The sequence below is a fragment of the Moschus berezovskii genome, chromosome 6, assembly GCF_049115385.1.
Source record: "Moschus berezovskii isolate FMDL1 chromosome 6, NW_MosBer_1.0, whole genome shotgun sequence".
NCBI classification, from domain to species: domain Eukaryota; kingdom Metazoa; phylum Chordata; class Mammalia; order Artiodactyla; family Moschidae; genus Moschus; species Moschus berezovskii.
The window spans coordinates 114,393,752-114,416,326 of record NC_142465.1 but is presented as its reverse complement, the minus strand read 5'-3'; the positions used below and the strand labels follow the sequence as shown (position 1 = coordinate 114,416,326).

General features: G+C 55.9%; 1 protein-coding gene and 1 long non-coding RNA gene across 5 annotated transcripts in view; one reads left to right on the top strand and one right to left on the bottom strand.

Moving 5' to 3' along the window:
• LOC148777736 (uncharacterized) overlaps positions 1-8,143 on the bottom strand; it is a 21,601-nt gene extending 13,458 nt beyond the window's left edge. For both annotated transcript variants that reach the window (XR_016037714.1, XR_016037713.1), the window contains exons 1-2: positions 8,054-8,143; positions 3,892-4,175 (exon numbers count right to left, since the gene is read on the bottom strand). This is a non-coding gene — a long non-coding RNA (uncharacterized LOC148777736). The remainder of the gene's footprint in view (positions 1-3,891; positions 4,176-8,053) is intronic.
• Positions 1,335-22,575, top strand: CBX7 (chromobox 7). Of its 3 annotated transcripts, none has more exons than XM_088837497.1 (6): positions 1,335-1,641; positions 3,813-3,856; positions 11,782-11,847; positions 15,833-15,899; positions 18,727-18,901; positions 19,267-22,575. In XM_088837497.1, exons 1-6 carry the CDS (start codon positions 1,573-1,575, stop codon positions 19,422-19,424), a joined length of 579 nt encoding a protein of 192 aa, XP_088693623.1. In that variant the 5' UTR covers positions 1,335-1,572; the 3' UTR covers positions 19,425-22,575. The 3 variants fall into 3 exon arrangements, with proteins under 3 accessions (XP_088693623.1, XP_055250482.2, XP_088693624.1); XM_055394507.2 differs by having other exon boundaries at positions 1,336-1,641; positions 18,550-18,901; XM_088837498.1 differs by having other exon boundaries at positions 1,337-1,641; positions 18,829-18,901; positions 19,267-22,574.

Sequence of the window (22,575 nt, the reverse complement as noted above, 5' to 3'; positions counted from 1 at the left end):
GAAGTTCTTCCGTTGGAATTTCCTTTAGGGAGGGTCTGCTACTGGCAAAGTCTTAGTTTTTGTATTTGTGAATGTTATTATTTCCCCTTGTTCTGGAGAGACATTTTCACTGGGTACATAAATCTGGAAATAAAGTTTCACTGTTTCTAAGGTGAGGGTTATTTTCTTTCAGTGGATGTATCATTGTACTGCCTTCGGGCTGCCGTTGCTCCTGATAAAAAGTCCGTGCAAATCATTTCATTTTTCCCCCCTTTTTCTACCCCGGACGCCAGGCAGAGGCGCCTGGACTTTATTCTGAGGGGCACAGGGAGCTATGGAAGGTTTTAAAGCACTAGGGTGCTCCAGTCAGATCTGCATCTTAGAAAGCGCACTCTGGCACTGGACTCGGAGGGCATTGAGAAGTGAGAAGGCGGTTGCTGCAGTCCAGAGAGACGACAAGGGGAGTGGAGGGGAGGAGGTCGGAGAGGCAGCACTTGGGGGGTCAGTGCAGGCAGGCGGTTGGGAGCCCAAGGGGCACGGATGACTCGGGTTCCTAGTGAGGACGGAAAGCTGGCGCCGTAGGACAGACAGAACCTTGTTGGAGTGGATGGGGATAATGAATGGGTTTGTCTGAGATCTCAAGATCCATTCATTCCATAGAGGCGAACCCCTACTACGTGCAGTGTTAAGTGCGTGTGACTGGGGACTTGGGGCTGCGTGGCGTCAAAACCCGTCCCGCGGCGCACCTTAGATTCGCCACGGCCATACCTGCCGCCAAGTATTGCCTAGCGGGGCCCCTTGAGGCAGCGGCCGCGTGGGGACCGGGCGTCTCAGCACAACCGCCCGGGCGGACAGACGGACGTTAAGGATGGACACGGAGGCGCCTGCTCAGGACTGGCAAACCACACCGCTCCCGAGCCCGGATCCAGAGAGACCGTGGTATTGAGACGCCCTGACAGGTTATGAAACCTTGGCCGTCCCCGCCCTCCTGACGCCCGAGGGTCCGCGCCGCGACCTCGTCTGTTCTTTGTGAGAGGCGAGGCAAACCGCCACACCGATCTCCCCCGTGCCCTCATATGCCCAACCGGGGCCAGGCCGTTCCCAGACCCTCAGAGTCACCGGGAGGACTTTAGAAAACACTCCTGGGTATTAATATCTCGTCCTCCACCCTCGCCTAGCGGAGCCCGCGCCAAACAAGTCCCGTGGGACGCCGACTTTGGAGAGAGACGCCGCGCGCGAGGCCCGGGGGCGGACCTCCAGAGGGGGCGGGCCCGAGCGGGGGGCGGAGCCATGGAGGGGCGTGGCCGGCTAGACGAGAGCCGAGCCCCCGCTCCGCCCCGCCCCGCCCCGCCCCCGCCCGGCGCGCTCGCCCGCCGGCTCGCTCGCGCCGAGGAAAACGTTGCGCAGGTTCAAAAATGGAACGTCGGCGGCGTGAGGGAGCGCGAGGGGGTGTGCGCGCGTGCGCGTGCGCGTGCGCGCCCGGGCGAGGGTGACGGGGACCCCGCCGGCCCGAGCATCGCGCGCCGCAGCCGCGGCCCCGCAGCTCCGCCCCCGGCCCGGCCCGGCCCCGGGCCCGCTCGCCCGCCGCCCCGCATGGAGCTGTCAGCCATCGGCGAGCAGGTGTTCGCCGTAGAGAGCATCCGGAAGAAGCGCGTGCGGAAGGTGAGGCTGCCCGGGGGGCGGCTCCCAGGACCCCTGTGGGGTCCCCTTCTGTCCCCAGTACTGTCCCCTCTACCCTGGAGGCGAAGGAGAAAGTGGGGGCGGGGGGACCCAGGCAGCCCCGCGCTGCCGGGCCCGTATCCCCAGCCCATGCCTCAGTTTCCCCCGCCACCTTGTAGGGAGAGTAGAATTAAAAGTTGTCGCCCCAGGATGCTGGGGGCAGCTGAGCCAGCCAGAGCTGAAGATTAGGATCGGACTGGAGGGACCTCGAACGCTATCGTTTCTCATCCGCCTCTCATTAAATATGGGGAGACTGAGGCCCAACTTGAAGAAACGGCTTGCCTCGTGTGTTCGCATCGGAGCTGGGTCTCGAACTCAGGACTCTACTCTTGGTGCCAAGTCCTTAGAAGTTGGAGGCGGAGCTTTGGAAAAGCCTCCTCCCGCCTCTTAAGTTTAACTGCTGGACTCCGACCTTTTCCGATCCCCTCTACACCCCCACCTCCGCGTCTCCCCCACTTCCAGTGCACACCCCCTCAGTCTTCCCCTCCTGACTCCCAGCCCCGCCCGGCGGCTCGGCGAAGCTGCCCACGGCGCTTCGGCATCCTCAAAGCTCCTCCCCCTTTGCCTTCGCCTCCAAAACATACACCCAGCGATTTAAGGAGGTATCTGTTCTGCTGGGTTCGGTCCCCGCGCCTCGGGCCTGGACTTTGGCCGTGCCCATTTCCGGTGCACACGTTTGCAAAGTAGTCTGGCCCCAGGCTGGAAGTTGGGACTGGAAGGCTTTGGGGAAATTCCCCGTCCCAACCTTTAAAACCACTGTCGTTTTATCTCCTCCCTGCCGCCCCTTGGGAGGCTCTAGCGGCAGGGCGGCTGTTCATCTCCTCCCATTTGACGGAGACACAAACTGAGGTCCGGGCTGGGGAAATGACCTGATCAAGGTCACACAGTAAATTAGAGATGAGTGCAGAGCAGGAGTTCAAGTTGGCTGATTGCCAACTCATCTTTCAAGGGAGAAAACAGCCCTGGTATCTTGGGCTAAGGGTGACCGGGTCAAGGTGGGCCATGACCTTTTCTTTTCTTCCCCCAACTCCAATGGGGTTGAGTTTTGTCTTCAGGTCGCGGCTGCCCCTTCTCCTCCTCCCTTCCCTCAGGGTTTCCTCAATTTGAATTTGTTCCTCAAAACCCAGTGCTTCCCCTGCAGTGTAGCCCAAGCACGTACATTAATTACCCCTTTCTATGCAGGGCCCGAGGAGGTAGTGCCAGAGAGTGAGAAGCATTGTTCCTTTCACATTCATTCAAAATTCTGAGGACCTCTTATACACCAGGCACCAGTCTAAGTGCCAGGGGAGGGATCTCCAGCTTCTGTGGAGCTGGCATTCTTGTAGAGGAGACAGGCAGCAAAAGAGGAAGTAAACAGATGCTTTCCCTGGGGGTTGTGTGCCACACCAAAAGAGAACTAAGGTGGAAGGGAGGGTGGCCAGGCAGCCCTCTTTGAGGAGATGACATTATCTTGGTCTTAAAGTTCTAGTGTGGAGGGGTATCACCTGTCAGATGGGGTTGGACTGGGAACTTTTAAAGGCCCTGGTCACCTGTGCAGAAGGGAGAAACCTGGCTCTTATTTTCTCACTCCTGGAGGGAGGGATGAGCACCCTTTCTCACAGTGAGGACTGCCTGCCTTCTCTGGGGCCCTGCCAGGGTCTTTTGACTTGAGAGTAAGTTGAGTGTCTTGGAATCACTATCCTGTCCACTCTGGGCCAGAGGCACTGTCTCACAGGGATGGGGCTGATGGGACTAGAGGCCTGGGGACTTCCCAACGAGGAGTTTTCTAGGACTTGGAGTCTTCTAATTTAAAAAAGAGAATTATGGTCTTTGCACTGGCACACTGGACACTGGATCTTTGGCCATGCACATTCCCCACACGTGACATGGGCTCCAAGCTTGTACCACAGGTACCCCTGAGGTGTGTAGGGCCCAGTGCACTCCTGTGCTCTAGCAGGAGGATGGTCTGGGATGGACATGGAGCAGCCAAAGTTTGAGGATCTCTGGTTGATGGGGATCTTGTGTATATGTGTTGGGGGACTTCTGTCTGCAGAGGGGATTGGGCCTTCAACCCTGCAAGTGGTCCTCGGGGCATCTGTGTATCTCACTGTGTCTCCTTCTCTCTTTTTCCCCAGGGTAAAGTTGAATACTTGGTGAAGTGGAAAGGATGGCCCCCAAAGTAAGGCTCCTTTGTGTGTGTGTCTGTCTGCCTACCTGTACATACTTCCATCTGCCTTTTCCCCGCTCTCCTGCCTCGCTTTTCACTCCAGCTGCTCTAGTAATTGGCCAGCTGACCTTGATTGAATCGTCCTCTTCTCTAGGCCTCAGTTTCCCTTCTGCCAGCTGAGGGATTTGGAGCTTATGAGGGTCAAGGTGGGTGCCAGCTTCTCTTCAGAGTTGTGCTCCGTCTTCTGGTTGGAGCCTCTGCTCCCCTGCTTCTGGCCTCTCCTGGCATTCAGCGGGTGAAGACCCAGCATCTTGGCTTCAGAAATGGCCACCTGCGAGGTAGAGGGTCCCTCAAGCTGCAGCATGTACCAGTGCCAGGTGGGAGTTTGTGGCATTGAGCAAGACAAGTTTGGCCAGTGGGGCATGAGTCTTCAGTGCCATAGAGCTGGGGACAGAGCCACCTTTGGATAGCACTCTCCAGTCTACAGAGCAGACTCCCCTACAGACTTGTGAGACAGCTGTGGTCCTCGTCTCTAAAGATGAGGAAACAGGTTCAGAGAAGGTAAGCAGCTTGCCTTAGGTCACACAGCAAGGGGAGGCAGAGTTGGGGCTTGAAGTCAGCCCCTCTTCTGTGCCTCCTCCATCTCCCAGTGGGGAGGCGGGCCAACTTGGGTCTAGGACCTCTCCCAGTTGCCCCGCCTCTCCCGCTGAGGCCGAATCAGGAACCTTCTCACCAACCAATCACCTCCCAGCAGGAGTTGGTGGGGGAGGGGAGGGAATGAGCAGGTCGTGGGGCCTCCCCATTGGTCTGTGGGCCTCCCACCTCCCTGCCTGACTTCCTAGAGATACTCCTGGAATCCCCCCTGGTTCCAGAGCCCCTGCTATCTGTGCCAGGGGCTTTCTGCTGTGTTGCTGTTGGGGGTGACCTGACGTTTGGGTCCTGGGAGTGTCTTGGACATGCGGTGGTGAGAGACACAGCAGAGGGGAAAACAGCCATGCTGCCTCAGCTTCCCTCTCTGCAAAATGGGTTCAGTAGTCCAGGCCCAGCTCTCCTCTCACAGGCTTCTTCACTTTGTGGGGTGAAAGGTCTGGGGTGTGTCCCAGATGGCCTGCAGGCATCCTGTTGATTAGGGCTGGTGGCTGGCCAACCAGGTAATGCACTCATTCCTGCTGCCCTTTCCCAAACACCCTGAGAGATGAAGGATAATCCCCTCCTCCACTAGGCAAAAGAGAGGTGAGCTTCTAGTCTGGGTGAAGGGGCAGTAAGAGGGGGGGAAAACTAGAAAAGGAAGGTGCTCAGAGTGGGCATACTCCCTGGGTACTCACTCCCCTCTTAACTTCTGCACCAAAAGACATTGCATTGGACTGTGAACACTAGCCTGTTGGCCTTCAAGGCATTGTTGGCTATTTTTCCTGCTGTGTAGACTCTCTTCTCTAAACAGATGTATTTGTCTATTTCAAGTTCCTTCCCCCACTTCTATTTATCCTGAATGAGTATGTCTGCCCATCAGAGCTTCGGTCACGGGAAGGACCTGGCATTCCAAGAGCGGTCCCTGCATAGTTCTGCTGGCCTATGCCCATTCCCCTGGGGTCCACTTGTTCCTTAACAAACTGAGACCACCAGATGGGCCCTCATGACTACCTTTTGTGACCCCCCCACGGGAGTTCAGGGAGTCCTGTTTGGCCAGAAGACCTGGAGCATATCCAACTTCCTCACACTTTGGTCCTTGTTCACAGCTAAACAACTGGATCCCTTGGACAGGTCCCCAGCAGAGCAGAATCTCTGCTTCCTCATCTCCAAATTGGAATGAATCCTCCAACACAGCAGTGATGTGAGGATTAGATGATAGATACAGAGTACCTAGTGCATGCTTAACCCAGACAAGGCACTTAGTAAATGTTTGCTATTAGTGAGTTACACAGCTGGGCTCCTAGGTCTCTCACCAGCCAGGAGAAGGGTCTTGGGGGATTCTACTCCCATCTAAAGTAGCCTTAGCCCTCATTTAGATCAGTCCTCTCATGTTTCAAATGAGGAAACCAGGGCCCAGAGAGGAGAGGTCACTACAGTAATATAAATGCCAACACAGTGCAGCATGGTACCCACTTTATGCCAACCACTGCCACCCCACTTCACTTGGGGAACAAAAGATTCAGTCACAAAAAGAAGGAGGAGAACCAGGGCTTCCTTATCACCCACTTTAGTCTCCCTCCTCAGGGGGCCTTGCTTGAAGAAGAGGCTGAGTAAGAGGGTGGGTGGGGGGGAGTGGAGTAGTTGGACTAGCTGTTCCCTGCAGGCCTGGGAGCCTTGGCTCGCACAGTGCCAGCCTGGGTGGGAGGGCGAGTCAAACTCTCCTGCTTCCAGCACCCTTCCCATCCTGGGCAGGGAGCCTTCTATTAATACAGAAACCACGATGTAAACTAGCGCTCACTCTGCCGGGCCCCTGTTAAGCTTTTGGGTGCTTTGCCTGTTTTGTCAATGCAACAGGAGAGGAATAACTGCCCTTCCTCCCCAGCAGATGGGGTAGAGGAGCTGTGCTGCTTGTTCTGGAAAGAACAGCAAATGGCACAGGGAGGGGCTGGGGGCACAGGGCAGAGGACCTTAATAATCAGCTATATGCTCTCAGCCCCACAGAGACCTTCAGATACCCTACTCTCATCTCAGCCTGCCGGGGACCCTGCTGCCCCTCTTTGAGAACACTTTCCCTCTGTTCTTACCCACTTGTGAATGCTACCCCATTTGTGGGGAGGACGGCCTCCATGGAGCTTTAGGAATGATATTATCAGTTTATCAGGGTACAGGAATAACCAGTCTGATATCAGTAAGCCCCTATTAAAATCAGGCATTGGCCCACTTAAGTAATTTGCCTAATGGCAACCCAGTGGACAGATGAAGAGACAGAAACCCTCGGCAGAGAAGGCCCTCCCCCAGATCATAAAGGTGACACGATTTGAACTATGGGAACCTCCATTTCCTCAGCTGTAAAATGGGGCTCTAGCCTCGCGGAGCCCCATGGACGACAGCCTGAGACAAGGGTTCATAGCAGTGCCAGACACAGAGGAGGCGCTTCTTTCTCCTCCAAGGCCCTGCTGAGTAGCAGCAGCAGAATCCTGAGTTTGGTCTTGGCAAGTGTGTGTTTGCGCTCTGGAGGCTTTTGATATTGACTTAATTACTGCTTGTTTGCTTTTATTATGTACCGCATTTTATTATGTACCACAAGTGCTGTATGTGGCTTAACATCTGATTGTCACATCACACCTAAAAGACATGGACTATTGGTAGCTCTGCTTCACAGATGAAGAACTGGAGGCCCCAGCAAGTGAGTCACCTGCTCACCGCCGCCACCTCCAGTCTCTCTGGGAGCCCGGCACACTGCTTCTCATTTGGGTGGCTCTAAACCGGAGTGGGTGGGGGGTGCTGGGTGGCCTGGCTCTATGGGGCGCCCAGACCCCCGCCCTGCGGGAGCCTGCGCAGCAGGGCCCAGGCGAGGCGGCCGCGAGCCTGTTTACCCCGGCTCCGGGGCTGGGTGGCGGTCACGTGGCCGTGTTTACCTCGGAGCCGGCGCGCGCAGTCCCCGCCCCCGCCCTGCCCCTCATTGGTCGGCCGGGTAATCTGGCGTGCGCGCGCCCGCGTGCGTGCGTGTGCCCGCGCGACTACCCGGCCGCTGGGGGCGGGGCCCACGGCGCGGCGGAGTGGAGCCCCCTATCGGCCTCCTTGCGTTCCGTCCCAACCGGCGGCGCGGAGACCGAGTCTCAACGGCCGCGCACACCTCTCTGAACCCGGGCGGTTCAGAAAGCGTGACCTACGCTCGCCACGGCCTCTGGCTCCCCACACCGCGGAGGGCTGCTGCTGACCGCCTCTTTCGGAGGGGCGAGGGTGTCCGAGAGGGTGAGGCGCCCGTCCAGCGACCCCCCTCCCGCCTTTCCTCAGCAGGGCCAGGCCTCCTGCTGCCAAGTCTCACCCTTTCTCTGCACCCGCTGTGTGCCAGGCCCCGGGTCACACACCAAAGACGTGGGCAAGCAGACCGTGCCCCTCTCCCAAGCACGTCACAACCCGGTGGGTAGCCAGATACCTCGCCATGTGAGGACCCAAAGGGAGAGGGTGGCCAAGATTCAGCTGAGTCCGACCACAGACTGGCTGCTTACTGGTTCAGTGACCTTGGCAAGATGCTTCACCTCTCTGCCCGTTTCCTCTGGAGCGTCTGTAACCTACCTCATAAAGGCGTTAGAAGCGATGGATGAACCCCTGCGGTTGTCTGCTCTGGCACCTAACCATTACGGTGGTGGCGGTGGTGATGGTGACTCTCAGGATGAGGAAATTGAAGTACAGAGAAGGTTAGGGACTTGCCAGGAACCACACAGCAGCTACATCACCAAAAAATGGGCAGGGCAGTGGGGAAATGGGCAGGGCGGAGGAGACCAGAGCACTGAAGAGACTTCCACATGTAGAGGGTATGGGGGTGGAGGGCAGGCAGAGGACACAGAGGAACACAAAATTTCCCCTCTCTTCTTACTAAGTACAATTGAGGAAATTCAGCCTTTGTGGGGAGGAAGGGTTGACGTCTCTGCCAGCTGCTGATTGCTTTCAGTTTGGGCTTTACCAAACTATATCTATATAGGGACTTGATATAAATCTCAGTTTCACTTTCGCAGTTCTTCAGAATGAGTGGAACTCTGCAGTGACTTCTACAGCCATTCCCAGAACACATGGGGGATAGGGCCAGGCTGGGCAAGCTGGGGAGAGGTCACAACCTGCCAGCCAGGACACCAGCTTGATTCATCAATATGTATGGCAGGTGCCAAGGGCAGCAATAAGGCCCTGGAGACCAGCTGAGGGGAGGGTTCATTGTACTTGGAGAGGATGTCAGGGAAAACTGCAGGACCCTGCCTCTTAAAGGATGAGGAGGTCACTGGAGGAAGAGGCCCCCCAGAAGGAGAGCACAGCAAGGGCAAAGGACAAGAGCTGGGACGGTGCTGGGCATGTCACACTCAGGGCGTAGACCTTCACGGCTGGGTTCATGTGGCCTCACACACAGTGAGTGTGCAGAAGTGTCAGTGAAAGCAGGAAAGGTCTGTCGGGCAGCTTGTCATTCAGATCTAGGGGGACTACTGTTAGGTTTCACAGTAACCAGCACAGTTGAAAATGAAGGTTTTAGCGTGGCTGGTTAGAAGATGGCAGGGGCAGGGCCTAGCCTCTCTCTGCCTTCTAATACCTCCCTAATACCTACTCACCTCCCTTCTTATCCAGCAGTGCTGGGGGCAGCCTTGGCCAGAATCACAGCCTGTTGCTTTGGTTGTTTTTTTTTTTTTTAACATGCCCATATACATTTGTATGCATATTTGTATACATACATAAATGTTTTCAACTTACATTTTTTATGTACTAGCATCTATTTATGATGAATCCTCCCCCCCCCACTTTTGGAAGTTGTTTAAAGTTTACTTTTTAAAATTATTCAAATAAAATAGCAAGCTAAGTTAAAGGCAGATACTAGGTAAATAATCATGCAGCTGGAAGAAGGATGGCTGAGCTCTGGAATTACCCAGGTCTGTCCTGGCTGGCTGGAATGCTGTCTGGCCTGGGAGTGGTGGAAGGTCCCTTGTGGAAAGACCTAGGGGCCTGCTGTAGGATCACTGCACCAGACAGACTCTGAGCATTTACCATATTTCCTGCTATGTGACATGGGACCTTCAGAGCTGGTCTTGATGATGCAGGTGTGTGTTGAGGAGGGAGGGAGCAGCTGGGTCAGGCAGAGCCCACACTGGGGCTGGGACGTCAGGGGGCTAGGGACAGCAACAGTAACAAGCACAGAGCACTTCCTGTGCACCGGCCGCCTTAAACACATGAATGCATTTAGCGCAAGAGACCTTTCGGTTCAGTTCAGTTGCTCAGTTGTGTCCGACTCTTTGCGACCCCATGGACTGCAGCATGCCAGGCCGCTCTGTCCATTACCAACTCCCAGAGTTCACTCAAACTCATGTCCATGGAATTGGTGATGCCATCCAACCATCTCATCCTCTGTCGTCCCCTTCTCCTCCCGCCTTCAGTCTTTCCCAGCATCAGGGTCTTTTCAGATGAGTCAGTTCTTCTCATCAGGTGGCCAAAGTATTGGAGTTTTAGCTTCAGTATCCGTCCTTCCAGTGAATATTCGGGGCCAATTTCCTTTAGGATGGACTGGTTGGATCTCCATGCAGTCCTAGGGACTCTCAAGAGTCTTCTCCAACACCACAGTTCAAAAGTATTGAAGGATGGGGAAATCAGCACAGAGACATTGAGCCACTGTTCACAGTTGTATTGCCAGCCAGGGCAGAGCTGGGGTTTGAACTCAGGCAGTCTGGCTCCGGAACCCCTGTTCTTCACCACATGCTCTTGCCTCTCATGGGAAGGAAATCCAGGGATGTATGGGGCCTGCCCTTTTTCACTTTAGTTGCTCAGTCATGTCCGACTCTTTGCGACCCTGAGGTGAACATGGGGATCTAGTCGGGAGCTGGATGAAGTCATTTTTAGGGTGATGTGATCAGGATGAGGGGAGTTCTGGTGTTGAAGCCCCCAGAAGGCTCCCAACCTAGTCTGGTGGGCTAGGGACAATTTATAGGATTAAGTGATAGTTACAGGCTGGATCTCTCCTTGCTATTCTTTGGAACTCTGCATTCAGATGCTTCTATCTTTCCTTTTCTCTTTTGCTTTTCGCCTCTCTTCTTTTCACAGCTATTTGTAAGGCCTCCTCAGACAGCCATTTAGCTCTTCTGCATTTTCTTTTCCATGGGGATGGTCTTGGTCCCTGTCTCCTGTACAATGTCACGAACCTCTGTCCAGAGTTCATCAGGCACTCTATCAATCAGATCTAGTCCCTTAAATCTATTTCTCACTTCCACTGTATAATCATAAGGGATTTGATTGAGGTCATATCTGAATGGTCTAGTGGTTTTCCCTACTTTCTTCAATTTAAGTCTGAATTTGGCAATAAAGAGTTCATGATCTGAGCCACAGTCAGCTTCTGGTCTTGTTTTTGCTAACGGTATACAGCTTCTCCATCTTTGGTTGCAAAGAATATAATCAATCTGATTTCGGTGTTGACCATCTGGTGATGTCCATGTGTAGAGTCTTCTCTTGTGTTGTTGGAAGAGGGTGTTTGCTATGACCAGTGCATTCTCCTGACAAAACTCTATTAGCCTTTGTCCTGCTTCATTCCGTGCTCCAAGGCCAAATTTGCCTGTTACTCCAGGTGTTTCTTGACTTCCGACTTTTACATTCCAGTCCCCTATAATGAAAAGGACATCTTTTTTGGGTGTTAGTTCTAAAAGGTCTTGTAGGTCTTCATAGAACCGATTAACTGCAGCTTCTTCAGCATTACTGCTTGGGGCATAGGCCTGGATTACTGTAATATTGAATTTTCCCATGGTCATGTATGGATGTGAGAGTTGGACTGTGAAGAAAGCTGATCGCCGAAGAATCGATGCTTTTGAACTGTGGTGTTGGAGAAGACTCTTGAGAGTCACTTATACTGCAAGGAGATCCAACCAGTCCATTCTAAGGGAGATCAATCCTGGGTGTTCATTGGAAGGACTGATGCTGAAGCTGAAACTGCAATACTTTGGCCACCTCATGCGACGAGTTGACTCACTGGAAAAGACTCTGATGCTGGGAAAGGTTGGGGGCGGGAGGAGAAGGGGACGACAGAGAATGAGATGGCTGGATGGCATCACCGACTCTGTGGACATGAGTTTGAGTGTACTCCGGGAGTTGGTGATGGACAGGGAGGCCTGGCATGCTGTGATTCATGGGGTCGCAAAGAGTCGGACACGACTGAGCGACTGAACTGAACTGAACTGAACGGGCTGGATCAAGAAGGGGCAAGTCCTGCCCAGGACAGCTGTGGCTTTTGAATGCAAGGCGGGGTTGGAGGCGGGGCAGCTCTGACCACTTGTTTGTCTCCCCAGGTACAGCACGTGGGAGCCGGAGGAACACATCCTGGACCCCCGCCTGGTCATGGCCTACGAGGAGAAGTAAGGGGCTCAGCCGGCCCCGGGGCTGGGGGGGCGGACGGCAGGCTCTGAGGTTTCATGGGGAACTGTTGCCAGCTTGACTCTGAACAAGGGTCATGGGCCCAGGGGGACAGGGTTCTGGCAGGGACAGCTGCAGCTGGGGAAAGGTAGTGGATACTGGGTCCCAGGGCAGCCGAGGGTCCTGTCCATTTCCTGCTGCTGGGTGATGTCAGCCACTCTGCTAACCACCCCAAACCTCAGTCTCTTGGCCATTGTCGGCCACCCCCAACCACACCTGCCTTGAATTTCCCAGAAGGTAGGGGTTTCAGTTGCCATGAAGAAGGTGAATATGGGCATAGAGACGCCCTGCATGTGAGGGGTGGCAGTGTCAGTATTGCCCTGTCAAGCCCAGCGATGGACCAGAGAGAGAGTTCCCCTAAGAGACCGTCTCACCGAGTCTGATGAAGCTCAAGAAAGGTCTGGGGTTGGGGGTATGACTTTAGAGCCAGGACAGCTGGGTTGCAGTCGCTCCTGCTTGGCCCCCTCCTAGCTGGGTGGCCATGGACAAAGTTGCCCCCAAGTCTCAGTCTCCCGTGTCTACCAGGGCTCTGCTGCAGTTCTCAGGGTGGGTTAGTGACTGGCAGCTCCTCCGATGGGCCGTGAGAGCACACCTTTAATGGAGAGCTTTTGCCGAAAATGTCTTTTCTCCTGGTTGGAGGGCTTTTTGAGCATAATCTAGGCATTCCCTTCTGATGACCCTTGGTGTTACTGGCCTCCCTGCCAGCAGACTGCCCAATCTTTCTGCCTCTCCCCAACCCATCTCCCCTGTAGAGTACAGGACCATTTTATAAAGTCATTTTTGTTTGGTTCCTTTTAGTAATCTCTTTGAGACAGGAATGAGGGTCTTGTTTGACAGATGAGGAGACCGAGGCTCTGAAGAGCTAAGGGACTTGTCCAGGAGCCTCACAGCTGGGAGACAGTCCAACTGGGGCTTATCGGGGTGGGCCTCCTGACTCCCAGTGATGCTGTTCCTTTGCCCCTCCCCACCGCTTTCTGATCGCTTCTCCCCCAGGAGGTCTCCTGCTGCTGGTTCAAAGGAAATGTTCCCACTGGTCTTTCCTTTAAAAATCACAGTGTTCCTGTCCCACAGCTTCTTTCTGTTTCCCGAGTGCTGGTGGGACCTTGATCCAAAAGGGTTGTGACACTGGGAGAACCCTGTGGAATGTCCTGGATTGTGGTAAGACCATTGGGCAGGCATCAAGGGCCTGGATCAGCATCCTGGCTTGGCCACTCCCCAGCCGTGAGGTGCTGGCCAGGGCCTTTTTCCTCTCTGAGCCTCAGATTCCCTGTCTGTGAAATGGGGAGAACAGTGCTGACCTCGTGGGCTCTCGTGGGGAGCAAAGGTGGTGAAAGCACGTCACGAGCCATTAAGTGTGGACACTCACGTGCAGATGTCTTCCTCTTGGTAACTGGGGGTCACCTAGCTCGCACTCTCATTTGTTCAACCAGTATTTATTGAGATCGTCTTGTGTGCTGGGCACTGTTCCAGGTACTGGGGCACAGCAAGGCACAAAACCAACAAGTGTCCCTGCCCTCGCGGGGCTCACGGTCCAGCGTGGAGGCCCGCAGTGAAAAGTAGGCCAGTGCTAGTATAGATGCAGACGTGTGGCTGCTGTTCACACAGGGGTGAGGTGGGGCGGGGGTGCTGCTTTCAGCTCGGTGGTTGGGTGCTGGCGTTTGACCAGAGACCTGAGCTGAGGGAGGGAGGGAAGGAGCCCAGTAGGCATGTTACGGAAGACCATCCAGGGAGAGAGCACACTGCTGCAGAGACCCTGGAGGAGCGGCGCGGAGGCGAGCGGGGCTCTGGGCGGGGCTGGCTGGGCAGGGGTGGGGCATTGCGGAGTGGGCATGGGCAGCTGAAGGAGTGGGGCGCAGCTCAGACTACCTGTGAGTCCTGGTAGAGAGGGTTTGGATGTTCCTTTGAGTCATAAAAGTCAGTAGTTAAGGGACAGATGAGACCCACTGCCTGAGACCTGCAGACCCACTGTGTGGCTTGACTTCCTCCTCCTCTCTGGGTCTTGGTGAGAAGGAAGTGGAAGCGGGGAGATGAGCATTCTAACACCTGCTTTGTAGTGTTTTTAAGGGACTCAGAAGGAGTCTGGTCAGGGAGTCCCTGCATCCTGAGAGGGGCCAAGGGGACACTGGGGCCTGGCTGGGGCCATGATCCCCACAGCCCTGGATACTGAAGGACCAAGGGTTCCGGGGTTGACAGAGCCTGGTCCCTGGGTAGGTCAGGATTGACAGAGTGGAAGCCGCCACCTCGCCCTCCTGCTCCCCCCACACCCACAGTTACAGGGTGGAAACTTGGGCACTACAGGTGGGAAGCCCGGTCATGTGGCCTAGGCTGCAGGCCTGCCCCCACTAGCTCTGACTGGGCTCCCAGGCTTGACCTCTCCAGGCCCAGTGCCCAGAGCTCAGCATCTTCACCAGTAGTGAAAGTTGTCAGAAGGTGGCATCGGTTAAGTGACTTAATCTCTGTGCCTCAGTTGTAAAATGAGGATAGAAACTGTGCCTCCCTCATAGGGTGATTTCCAGCATTGAGAACAGTGCCTCGTACAGAGTGCCCAGGACATGGTAATAAGTATAATAATGAACAACACGTTCACAAATATAATAGACATCTTCTTCTTTTCTCTCAAGGCCCTTTCCTCCCCTCCATTTCCTTCTCCTCTTCCTCTTTTTTTCCCTCTCTCTTCCTCTCTATGATCTTAGTCTTTCTACCTCCGCCCCCCCCACCCCCGCTTTGAGAAATGTCAGGGACCTCTCGCTCCCCCCAGGAGCCCCAGGGCCCAGCTGAGAAGGGAAGCTCGTGCTCCAGACCAGGACACTGAGGCCCAGAGAGGGAGAGTGACCAGCCAGGGTGTCCCCTGGGTCAGGTAGGGGTGACCAAGGCTCCCAGCACCGGGCTCTGAGATTAGATTCTCACTCTCCAGGATCCGAGAGGCCTGATTGGTCTGGGTATCGCATGCCCTTGGTGCTTCTCTCAAACACTGGTTCTGGGACCCCAGGGCAGACCTGCTGAAGCCAGCTTCACAGGGTGGGAGGGACAGCTCCGCCCCCAGCGCCCCTGGAGTCTGATGCCTGGAAGCAGGTGGCAGCCACTCCCTCGAGGAGGGAAACAGGAGCCATGGACCCACTGGCTTAACTGGGCTCAGACTGAGAGACTGGCCTAAGGCCTCAGAAAGCGTGAGTGGGATGCAGTCAAGCACAATGACTTTAAATCGTCCCACCGCTTCCAGCGCGTGGTCGGGGTGTCTGGCGTGCTGTGTCGTGTGTGTCTTTGTATGCGTCCTCAGGCTGTGCCTTGCATGTGTGTGAAGTGAGGAGGGCATCCGGCAGAGAGTCTGGCATCTGCTGGGGACTGAATACAAGCTAGTTTTTCTTCCCGTCCCCAGCCAGATGATACAGGCAACAGGAGCCTGTCTTCCCCACCAGGTTCGTGCAGATGCCAAATTGGCGGGGAGTTCTGGGCAGAGCCTCACGTGCAGAAGGACTCGTCCGCCATTCTCCTCAGCTCCCCTGGGCCCATTCAAGGCAAATTTGATTGAGAGGTTTCTATACAAGTCTCCTAAGAGTGGAAACTGGAAATTGTTCTGGGGGTTGTTCCCAGTGCATGGAGATCAGAGGTCTGACCTGACCTTGGGGCCATGAAGACCCACATATTTTTGGAGATGCCCCCTGAGTCCCACCTCAGCAGTTGGGACCAGTGGCTGTGCCTTCACCTTTAGTCAGTTGAGAAGAGGGAGCCCTGGGAGTTGAACACTCCACCCCACTGTCATGGCCTAAAGAGAGCAATGGGAGGAGCCCGACCCCAGGATGGGTGGTAGTCTGTGGTGGGTGCCCCCCTCCCCCGTAGACAGCAGAGGGCCAGGTGGAGTGGACGCCTTACTTACCCTAAATGTCACCAGTGTTTTCCTTTTCTTCTGCCATCTGCTTTGCACCCCAGGGAGGAGAGAGACCGAGCATCGGGGTATAGGAAGAGAGGTCCGAAACCCAAGCGGCTTCTGCTGCAGGTAACCCCACCAGCTCTGGTGCCCACCCTTTGGGCCCCTTGCTCCTCCCCTCCGCCCCTACCATCTGTGCCTTTGCACCAGCTAGTTCTGCTAAACCACTAACCCTCCTCTGGCTCCATCCAGGGCACTGTGGAGGGTGGGGTGGGTGGGGCACTTAGTGGGTAAGTTTCAGTGGGTGGAGTTGGGAAAAGTCAGAATTTGGGCTAGTGCCCAGGGGAAGACAGCATGGGTGGGAGATCCGATGGAGGGAGGGAGGGTGGGTGTATGGCTCATGGGATCCTAGAATTTTGAAAGCTTAGAATCTTGTAAATAAGCCTCTTTGATGCTCAGAGTCCCCAAAATACAAAGCTGTAGTATTTGAGAACCTTAGGAGCATAAACTTGAGAGTTGAGGAAACAAGGGGAGTCTGGAATGTTTGAATCTAAGAAAAGGAGATTCATAGCATTTTGGAATCATAGCCTTGGAATGTCCTAGAAATGTGTCACTTTGAGAAGAAACCCTCTGCTTGAGGTCTTGAGTGCACTCTGCTACCCTTCGCTGGTTTGCACTGAAAAGAGGATGTAGGCTAGAGTGATGTAGTTCAGTGATTCAAGGCACATCTCTGAGCTCAAGTTTTCTCTTCTACAAAACGCAGATGATAACAATACCTGCTGTCCTTAATTTAATAAGGCCCACCTGGGACTTTAAAGCCAAAACATCAGGCATCTTGGTCCATGTGCAGTGTAAGCCATGTCCAGCCTCCTGTCCACTCTAAATTGCGGATCACATGAGGCTTTTGCCAGATTAGGTGGGTATCCCTTCCTGCAGTGGGTGTGATCCCTGGGGTTTGGTGTTAATTGGGTCCTAGAAAGAGATAGCATGTCAGACATCTCCATGCTGAGCTCTGTGCTCCATGCTCTTCACAGATGAACACAGTTTATCTGTACACCAAACCCACGGGGAAGGTGTATCGGTCATCTATTGCTGTGTAACAAACTAACCCTTAACTGAGCAACTTAAGGCAGTAAACACTTAACACCACACCATCTCAGTGAGTCAGGAATCAGGGAGTACCTTAGCTGGTTCCATAGTGATTCTGGCTCAGGTTACAGTCATGATGTCAGCTGGAAATCCACTCATCTGAAGGCTTGATTGGGGCTGGAGGATCTGCTCCTAACATGGCTACCCATGTGCCTGGTGGATCAGTGCTGGATGTTGACAGGAGGCCTGGTTCCTCAGCACTGGGCCTCTCCATAGGGCTGCTGGCTGGCCTCATAGTAGGGCCACTAGCCTCTCCCAGGGTGGGTGAACAGAGAGAGCAAGAACAAAGCACCGTGTCCTTAGTGACTTAGCCTCAGAAGTCCCACACTGCAGTATTCAGTGTAGAGGGGACTCCACACAGGTGTGAATTCCCAGAGGCAGATATTTGGACCATCTTGGAGGCTGGCTGCTGTAGTTTCTTCATTTCATTGGTGGAAGAAACTGAGACTCAGGGAGGCCAGTACCAAGTCATACAACTGGACTAAAACCCAGATCTGACTCCTGGCACTCCCAGACCCATTAGTAACCATAATTCTCTCATGGGGAGGTAGAGAAGAGCAGAACTGTACGAGAGTTTACTCGGCCTGTGAGCCAGGTTGAAGGAGTGATTTCTGATAAAGCTGCATATGGGATAAGCCCTGCAGTGCTGAGGCATTGCAGTAGCTTCACAGTCTCCTCCCAGTTCAGCCCTCTTCCCATTGTCATGACAGTCTGCATGCCATGCCAAGTGATGGGGATTAGCAGGTGGGACTGGAGCATGTAGCTTGCACCTGTGATGACCTCTGTTCCCAGCTTGAGATGTTTAAAAATGCGGGTCCAATCTGTGGGCCTCACTATCTTCTGGGAACTCTTGGCCTCTGGTGACAGCAGAGGAGCTCCTGTCCCAGAATGGCCCAGGCCCTCAGCATCTTAGCACCGAGGATCTTTCTTGGATTTGTATAAATTTCCCCCAGGAGTCAGTAAGACAGATGCACAAATTTTTAAAGCTTCAGCCTTTGAATGATGGAAGCACGTGCCCTCCAGCCCCTTTTAACATGCATGAGACAGGACATGGACAGGGGTCTGGACCCAGACAAGACCCCTCCCTGCAGCTCAAGCCGAGGAGGGCCCTGGGGAATCAAGGGGCGTCTGCGGCCTGCCAGCAGCGCGCCGTCCCTGTAGGTGGGTGACACAGTGCACCCCAGTGCTGTGTTAACTTTCTCCAAGAAACTTCAGAGCCCTGTGCCTCCCCCTGTCTCCCTGGCAGCTGACCGTTTCAGCTTTGGGGCCTGTTAGAAACAAAGATTCCTTTCCTATGATGAAGAATAGCTCCTTAATTTATTGGCTGCAGAAACCCAGGTGTGTTTTCTGTCGGTCAGTTTTCCATCTGTACCTCTTGTCTGCTCCTCCGCCATCCACCGAAGGAACGCACCCTGCAGCCCTGGCCCCTCAGATGAGGCCATGCCTTGGGGGCCAAGATGAAGGCCGAGCTGGGCCTGGCTTGGAGGCTGGGGTGCTGGTGGGGTGCGGGCTGGTTCTGAGCCCTGAAACTTGGGGAAGGGACCCCGGGCGGGAGGGACGGCATGAGCCAAGGCGCGGCAGCAGGCGGGAGGGTGGGGCTGACCCGCCGTGCCCTGGCTTGCCCCCGCAGCGGCTGTACAGCATGGACCTGCGGAGCTCCCACAAGGCCAAGGGCAAGGAGAAGCTCTGCTTCTCCCTGACGCGCCCACTCGGCAGCGGGAGCCCCGAGGGGGTGGTCAAGGCGGGGGCGCCCGAGCTGGCGGACAAGGGCCCCTTGGTGCCCACCCTGCCCTTCCCGCTCCGCAAGCCCCGCAAGGCCCACAAGTACCTGCGGCTCTCACGCAAGAAGTTCCCGCCCCGCGGGCCCAACGTGGAGAGTCACAGCCATCGACGGGAGCTCTTCCTGCAGGAGTCACCGGCCCAGGACGCCCTGCAGGCAGCCAGCGAGTGGGAGCCTGCCGAACAGCCCCCCGAAGAGGAGGGTAAGGCAGCCCGGCCCCCGGCACAGACCCAGGGACCCTCAGAGCTGGCAAGGCCCCTCGAGTTGTCAGGGCCCAGAGAGGGTCCCCTCAGCCTGCGGGGGACCCTGGCACCTAGCCCAGAGCTCTTTCCGTGGTCCCACTCGGAAGGAGCGCGTGTCCAGCCAGGGAAGATAAATGCTCTCCCCGTGTGGCCAGCCTCGAACTAGGCTCTGACTTGGCTGGAGACTCAGAGGAATATGTCGGGGTAGGGTGGAAGGGGGGTTCACACGCGGCAACCCACACCCACCTTCCCTACCTTGTTGCCAACGCTGCCCGACCCCCCCCTCCCCCGTCTGTCTGTCTATCCATCTGTTCCACTGCTGCAGCAGAGGCAGACCTGGGCGAGGGGCCGCCTTCTTGGACACCCACGCTCCCCTCAAGTGAAGTGACAGTGACCGACATCACCGCCAACTCCATCACCGTCACCTTTCGCGAGGCCCAGGCTGCTGAGGGCTTCTTCCGAGACCGCAGCGGGAAGTTCTGATCCGCCATTTTTAACTCAAACTGTTTTCTTTCGGGCTTGGGGTGGGGACTTCTGGCGTTGAGGAGGGGGTTAGGGCGGGATAATTATTTTATTTAAAAAAAAAACAAAAACACTGACCAGGAGAAGGGGTGATGCTCCCAACACTGTCCCGCCCACCTGCCCCTTTCTCTGCGTGGACGGACAGACGGGCGTTTACAGAGCTGGGGTGGGGTGGGGCCTGGGGAGGCCTGGCACTGCTCTGTCACTTGGGGCGCCGTCCCCAGGGCAGGATGGGGACAGGGCCAGCCTCCCCCGGACCCCTCTGGCTCCCTTCTCCGGAGAGACAGCAACTGGTCCCGGGACTAAAGGAGGACGGGAAGACCTGAACCCTCCCCCCGAGCATCCTGCCCCCGCCTTCCTGGTTGGTTACCCCTTTTCCCTTCTGTGTGTGTGTTTGGGGAGGGGTCTTTCCTTTTAACTTTCCACTCCAGCTCTTCGGGGGAGATGAGACTGGCTTTGAGCAAAAGCGACAGGGTCTGAGTGCTTAGGGGCCGCCGGGAAGGGTTGGAGGTGGCTGGGCACAACCCAGAAAGGTCTCTTCCTTCCCCGGGTGGGGTGGTTGCCAGCTAATAAGCCCCTTCCGCTGAGAGCTACTCCCCTCCCACACCGCCCCCCACCTGGCCTGTGAAAACCAGTCGCGTGCGCACCTGGCCTCAAAGGTGTGTGCACTGCCCCTCGTGACTGCACGCACATGTCCGTAGCCATGTGCAGCGGGTCTTAGAAACTTCCTGTTTAGAAACCCTGATCAGGTGAATGGGTGAATGGGGGGTGAATCACAGCACAAAAGAGCTTGCCATAGGCAACCTCCACTCACCCCACTCTCCCAGCGCTTCACCTGACAGGATCTGTCTAATCAGCGTGTTTGCAGTGGAGGGCAGGGGTCCGGCTGGAGAGGCGGGGCGGCCAGATGGCCTGCAGTGCTCCAAGTGTGGGATGCCCTCTTGTGGTTTCACCTGGCCAGTCACAGGTGTGTGCGTGTGTGCCCTGCAGCAGCGCAGTCACAGGCGTGCAGGTGTGTGCGTGTGTGCCCTGCAGCAGCGCAGGCTCTGAGGCGGTTGGATTCCATTCCTCTCCTGCGCACCCCCTCCCCTCCGGGCCCCCTGTTCTCTCTGACTCAGGTGACTTTCCAGCCCTTCTCCTCTCTTTTTCTGCCCGCCCCCCTCCAACTCAGCCAACCAGACGTGGGCGTGGGTGGTCACGGAGGGAGAGAGCGTCCCACCACCGTCTCAGGGCAGCCCTTGACTCCTGACACCCTTTCTCCTCCTGTTCTGGGTCTCCTCCGCATCCACCCTCAATGCTGCAGCTGGGACTAACCTTGTTTCCCCGTGGGGGGATCTCTGCCATGTCTTCCTGTGATCGGGCTGTAGTGGAGGGTGGGTCAGGCTGTGTCCAAGCCCCGCCCCTTGCCCCCCACCCCGCCCCACCCGGCAGGGCCTGTGTCTGCCAGAAGAGGGGGCGCTCTGTTTCTAGTTTGCACAGACGCGTCCTGTGGACTAGTGGCTTCTCCCTGTAGTGAGGAGTGACATCTTCCCTACCCTGGACCTGTAGGGGAGAAACCAGGTTGAAGGTGGGCACCGGGGGAGCAAGTGCAAGACTGGCTCCCTCCCCTGTCCCCATCTCAGGCCAGGCACTGGGTCCCGACGCCCCCTTGCCGCTCCAGGGCCAGCTCCACGCTCTGCTTTGTCCTCAGGAAGTAGGCAGAATCCTGCTGAGTCTCCTCCAATAGGGCAGTTCTTCCCCAGACCCCTTCTTCCCAAGTTCCCAAACCAAAGACACCCTGCACCCCATTTTTCTTTGGGGTGCCTTGCTGGCCAGATCCCAGATCCCTGCGTGTGGGTCCCCCCTTCCTCCTCAGTCCTCCGTTGTCCAGGATCAATTCAGTGCTTCCATTGGGGGATGGCACCACCCCCACCCCATGACTTGCTTCACCCCCAGCCTATGGGTTTGTGTCTAGAGTATGTGGGGGTGGACCAGGGAACCGAGGGCTGTGGGGAACCCTCCTGCCCAAAGCTCTGGGGAGGGGATGGGCAGCCAAAGTGGGCTGCTGTCCCAGGTCAGGGGCTCCTGGCAGAGGGGAGGGTGGTGGCAGGGGCCTCGCTGTGACAGAAAGATGCTGGCCCTGGCTTTGGACTTGGCTGGCAACTTCCAATAGAAGTCACACCCACCCCATCCCTGGGGACAGGTGGCCTTCTCCAGCCTCATTTTGAAGAGCTGTTTGTGTCATGTGCTGGTTTGGGGTGGGGGGCTCTTGTGGGATGAGGTGGCTGCTGTGGTGGAACACTGCTTGACTCAACCCTTCACGGCCCGCAGGGTGCCCTGCTGTCTGGAGGGCTGAACTCTGGGAGCCAAAGCTCTTAGGACCTACCCACCCAGGACACAGGATGGAGACCTCTGTGAGGGGTTGGAAGTGGCCTTCAGGCCTCCTGCAGCCCTGAGCATCCCAGCAGGGCTTGGGGTGAGGGGACAAGCTGGGCATGACCTCCCTCCCCACCCCATAGCCACCCCAGAAGGCCAGTACTCACTTGGGGAGGGGGCGTTGAAAAAGTTGGACCACCTGCCTTTCCTTCCCCCAGCCCTGCCTGTTTTGAATGTAGAGACTGGTTGGTACTTTTGTTTTGCTGTGGGGTGGGGCAAAGGGCATGTTCTCTGCCCCTGGCATGGTCACCCCACTGCTGATGCCGCAGGCCACTCGATGACCACCTCTGCTCTCAGGATGGTGGTCCTGTCGCCAGCTTCCTCCTTGGCTCCTGCCCCGGGAGAGGGCGCTTCGCTGGTCCGGTGGTTTTTGCCTTTGCTTTATAACTGGCCCACCGGGCCTCCAGGGCTCAGCACAAGAACGCTTCCTTTGCACAGAATGAGCGTCGAGCTTTGTTCAGACTAAATGAATGTATTTGGGAGGGGTGGGGGGGCGCGAGTCGATTCCAAGCACATGCCTTTTCCGAGTGAGCGTGTGCGTGGAGAGCTGGAGCAAATGCAGAGCGTGGTTTTATTTTTCTACTGATGTTGGTAAGAGACTGTATAGCATCTATTTATTTAGATGATTTATCTGGTAAATGAGGCAAAAAAAATTATTAAAACTACATTAAAGATGATTTTAGAAAAAAAGCTCTTG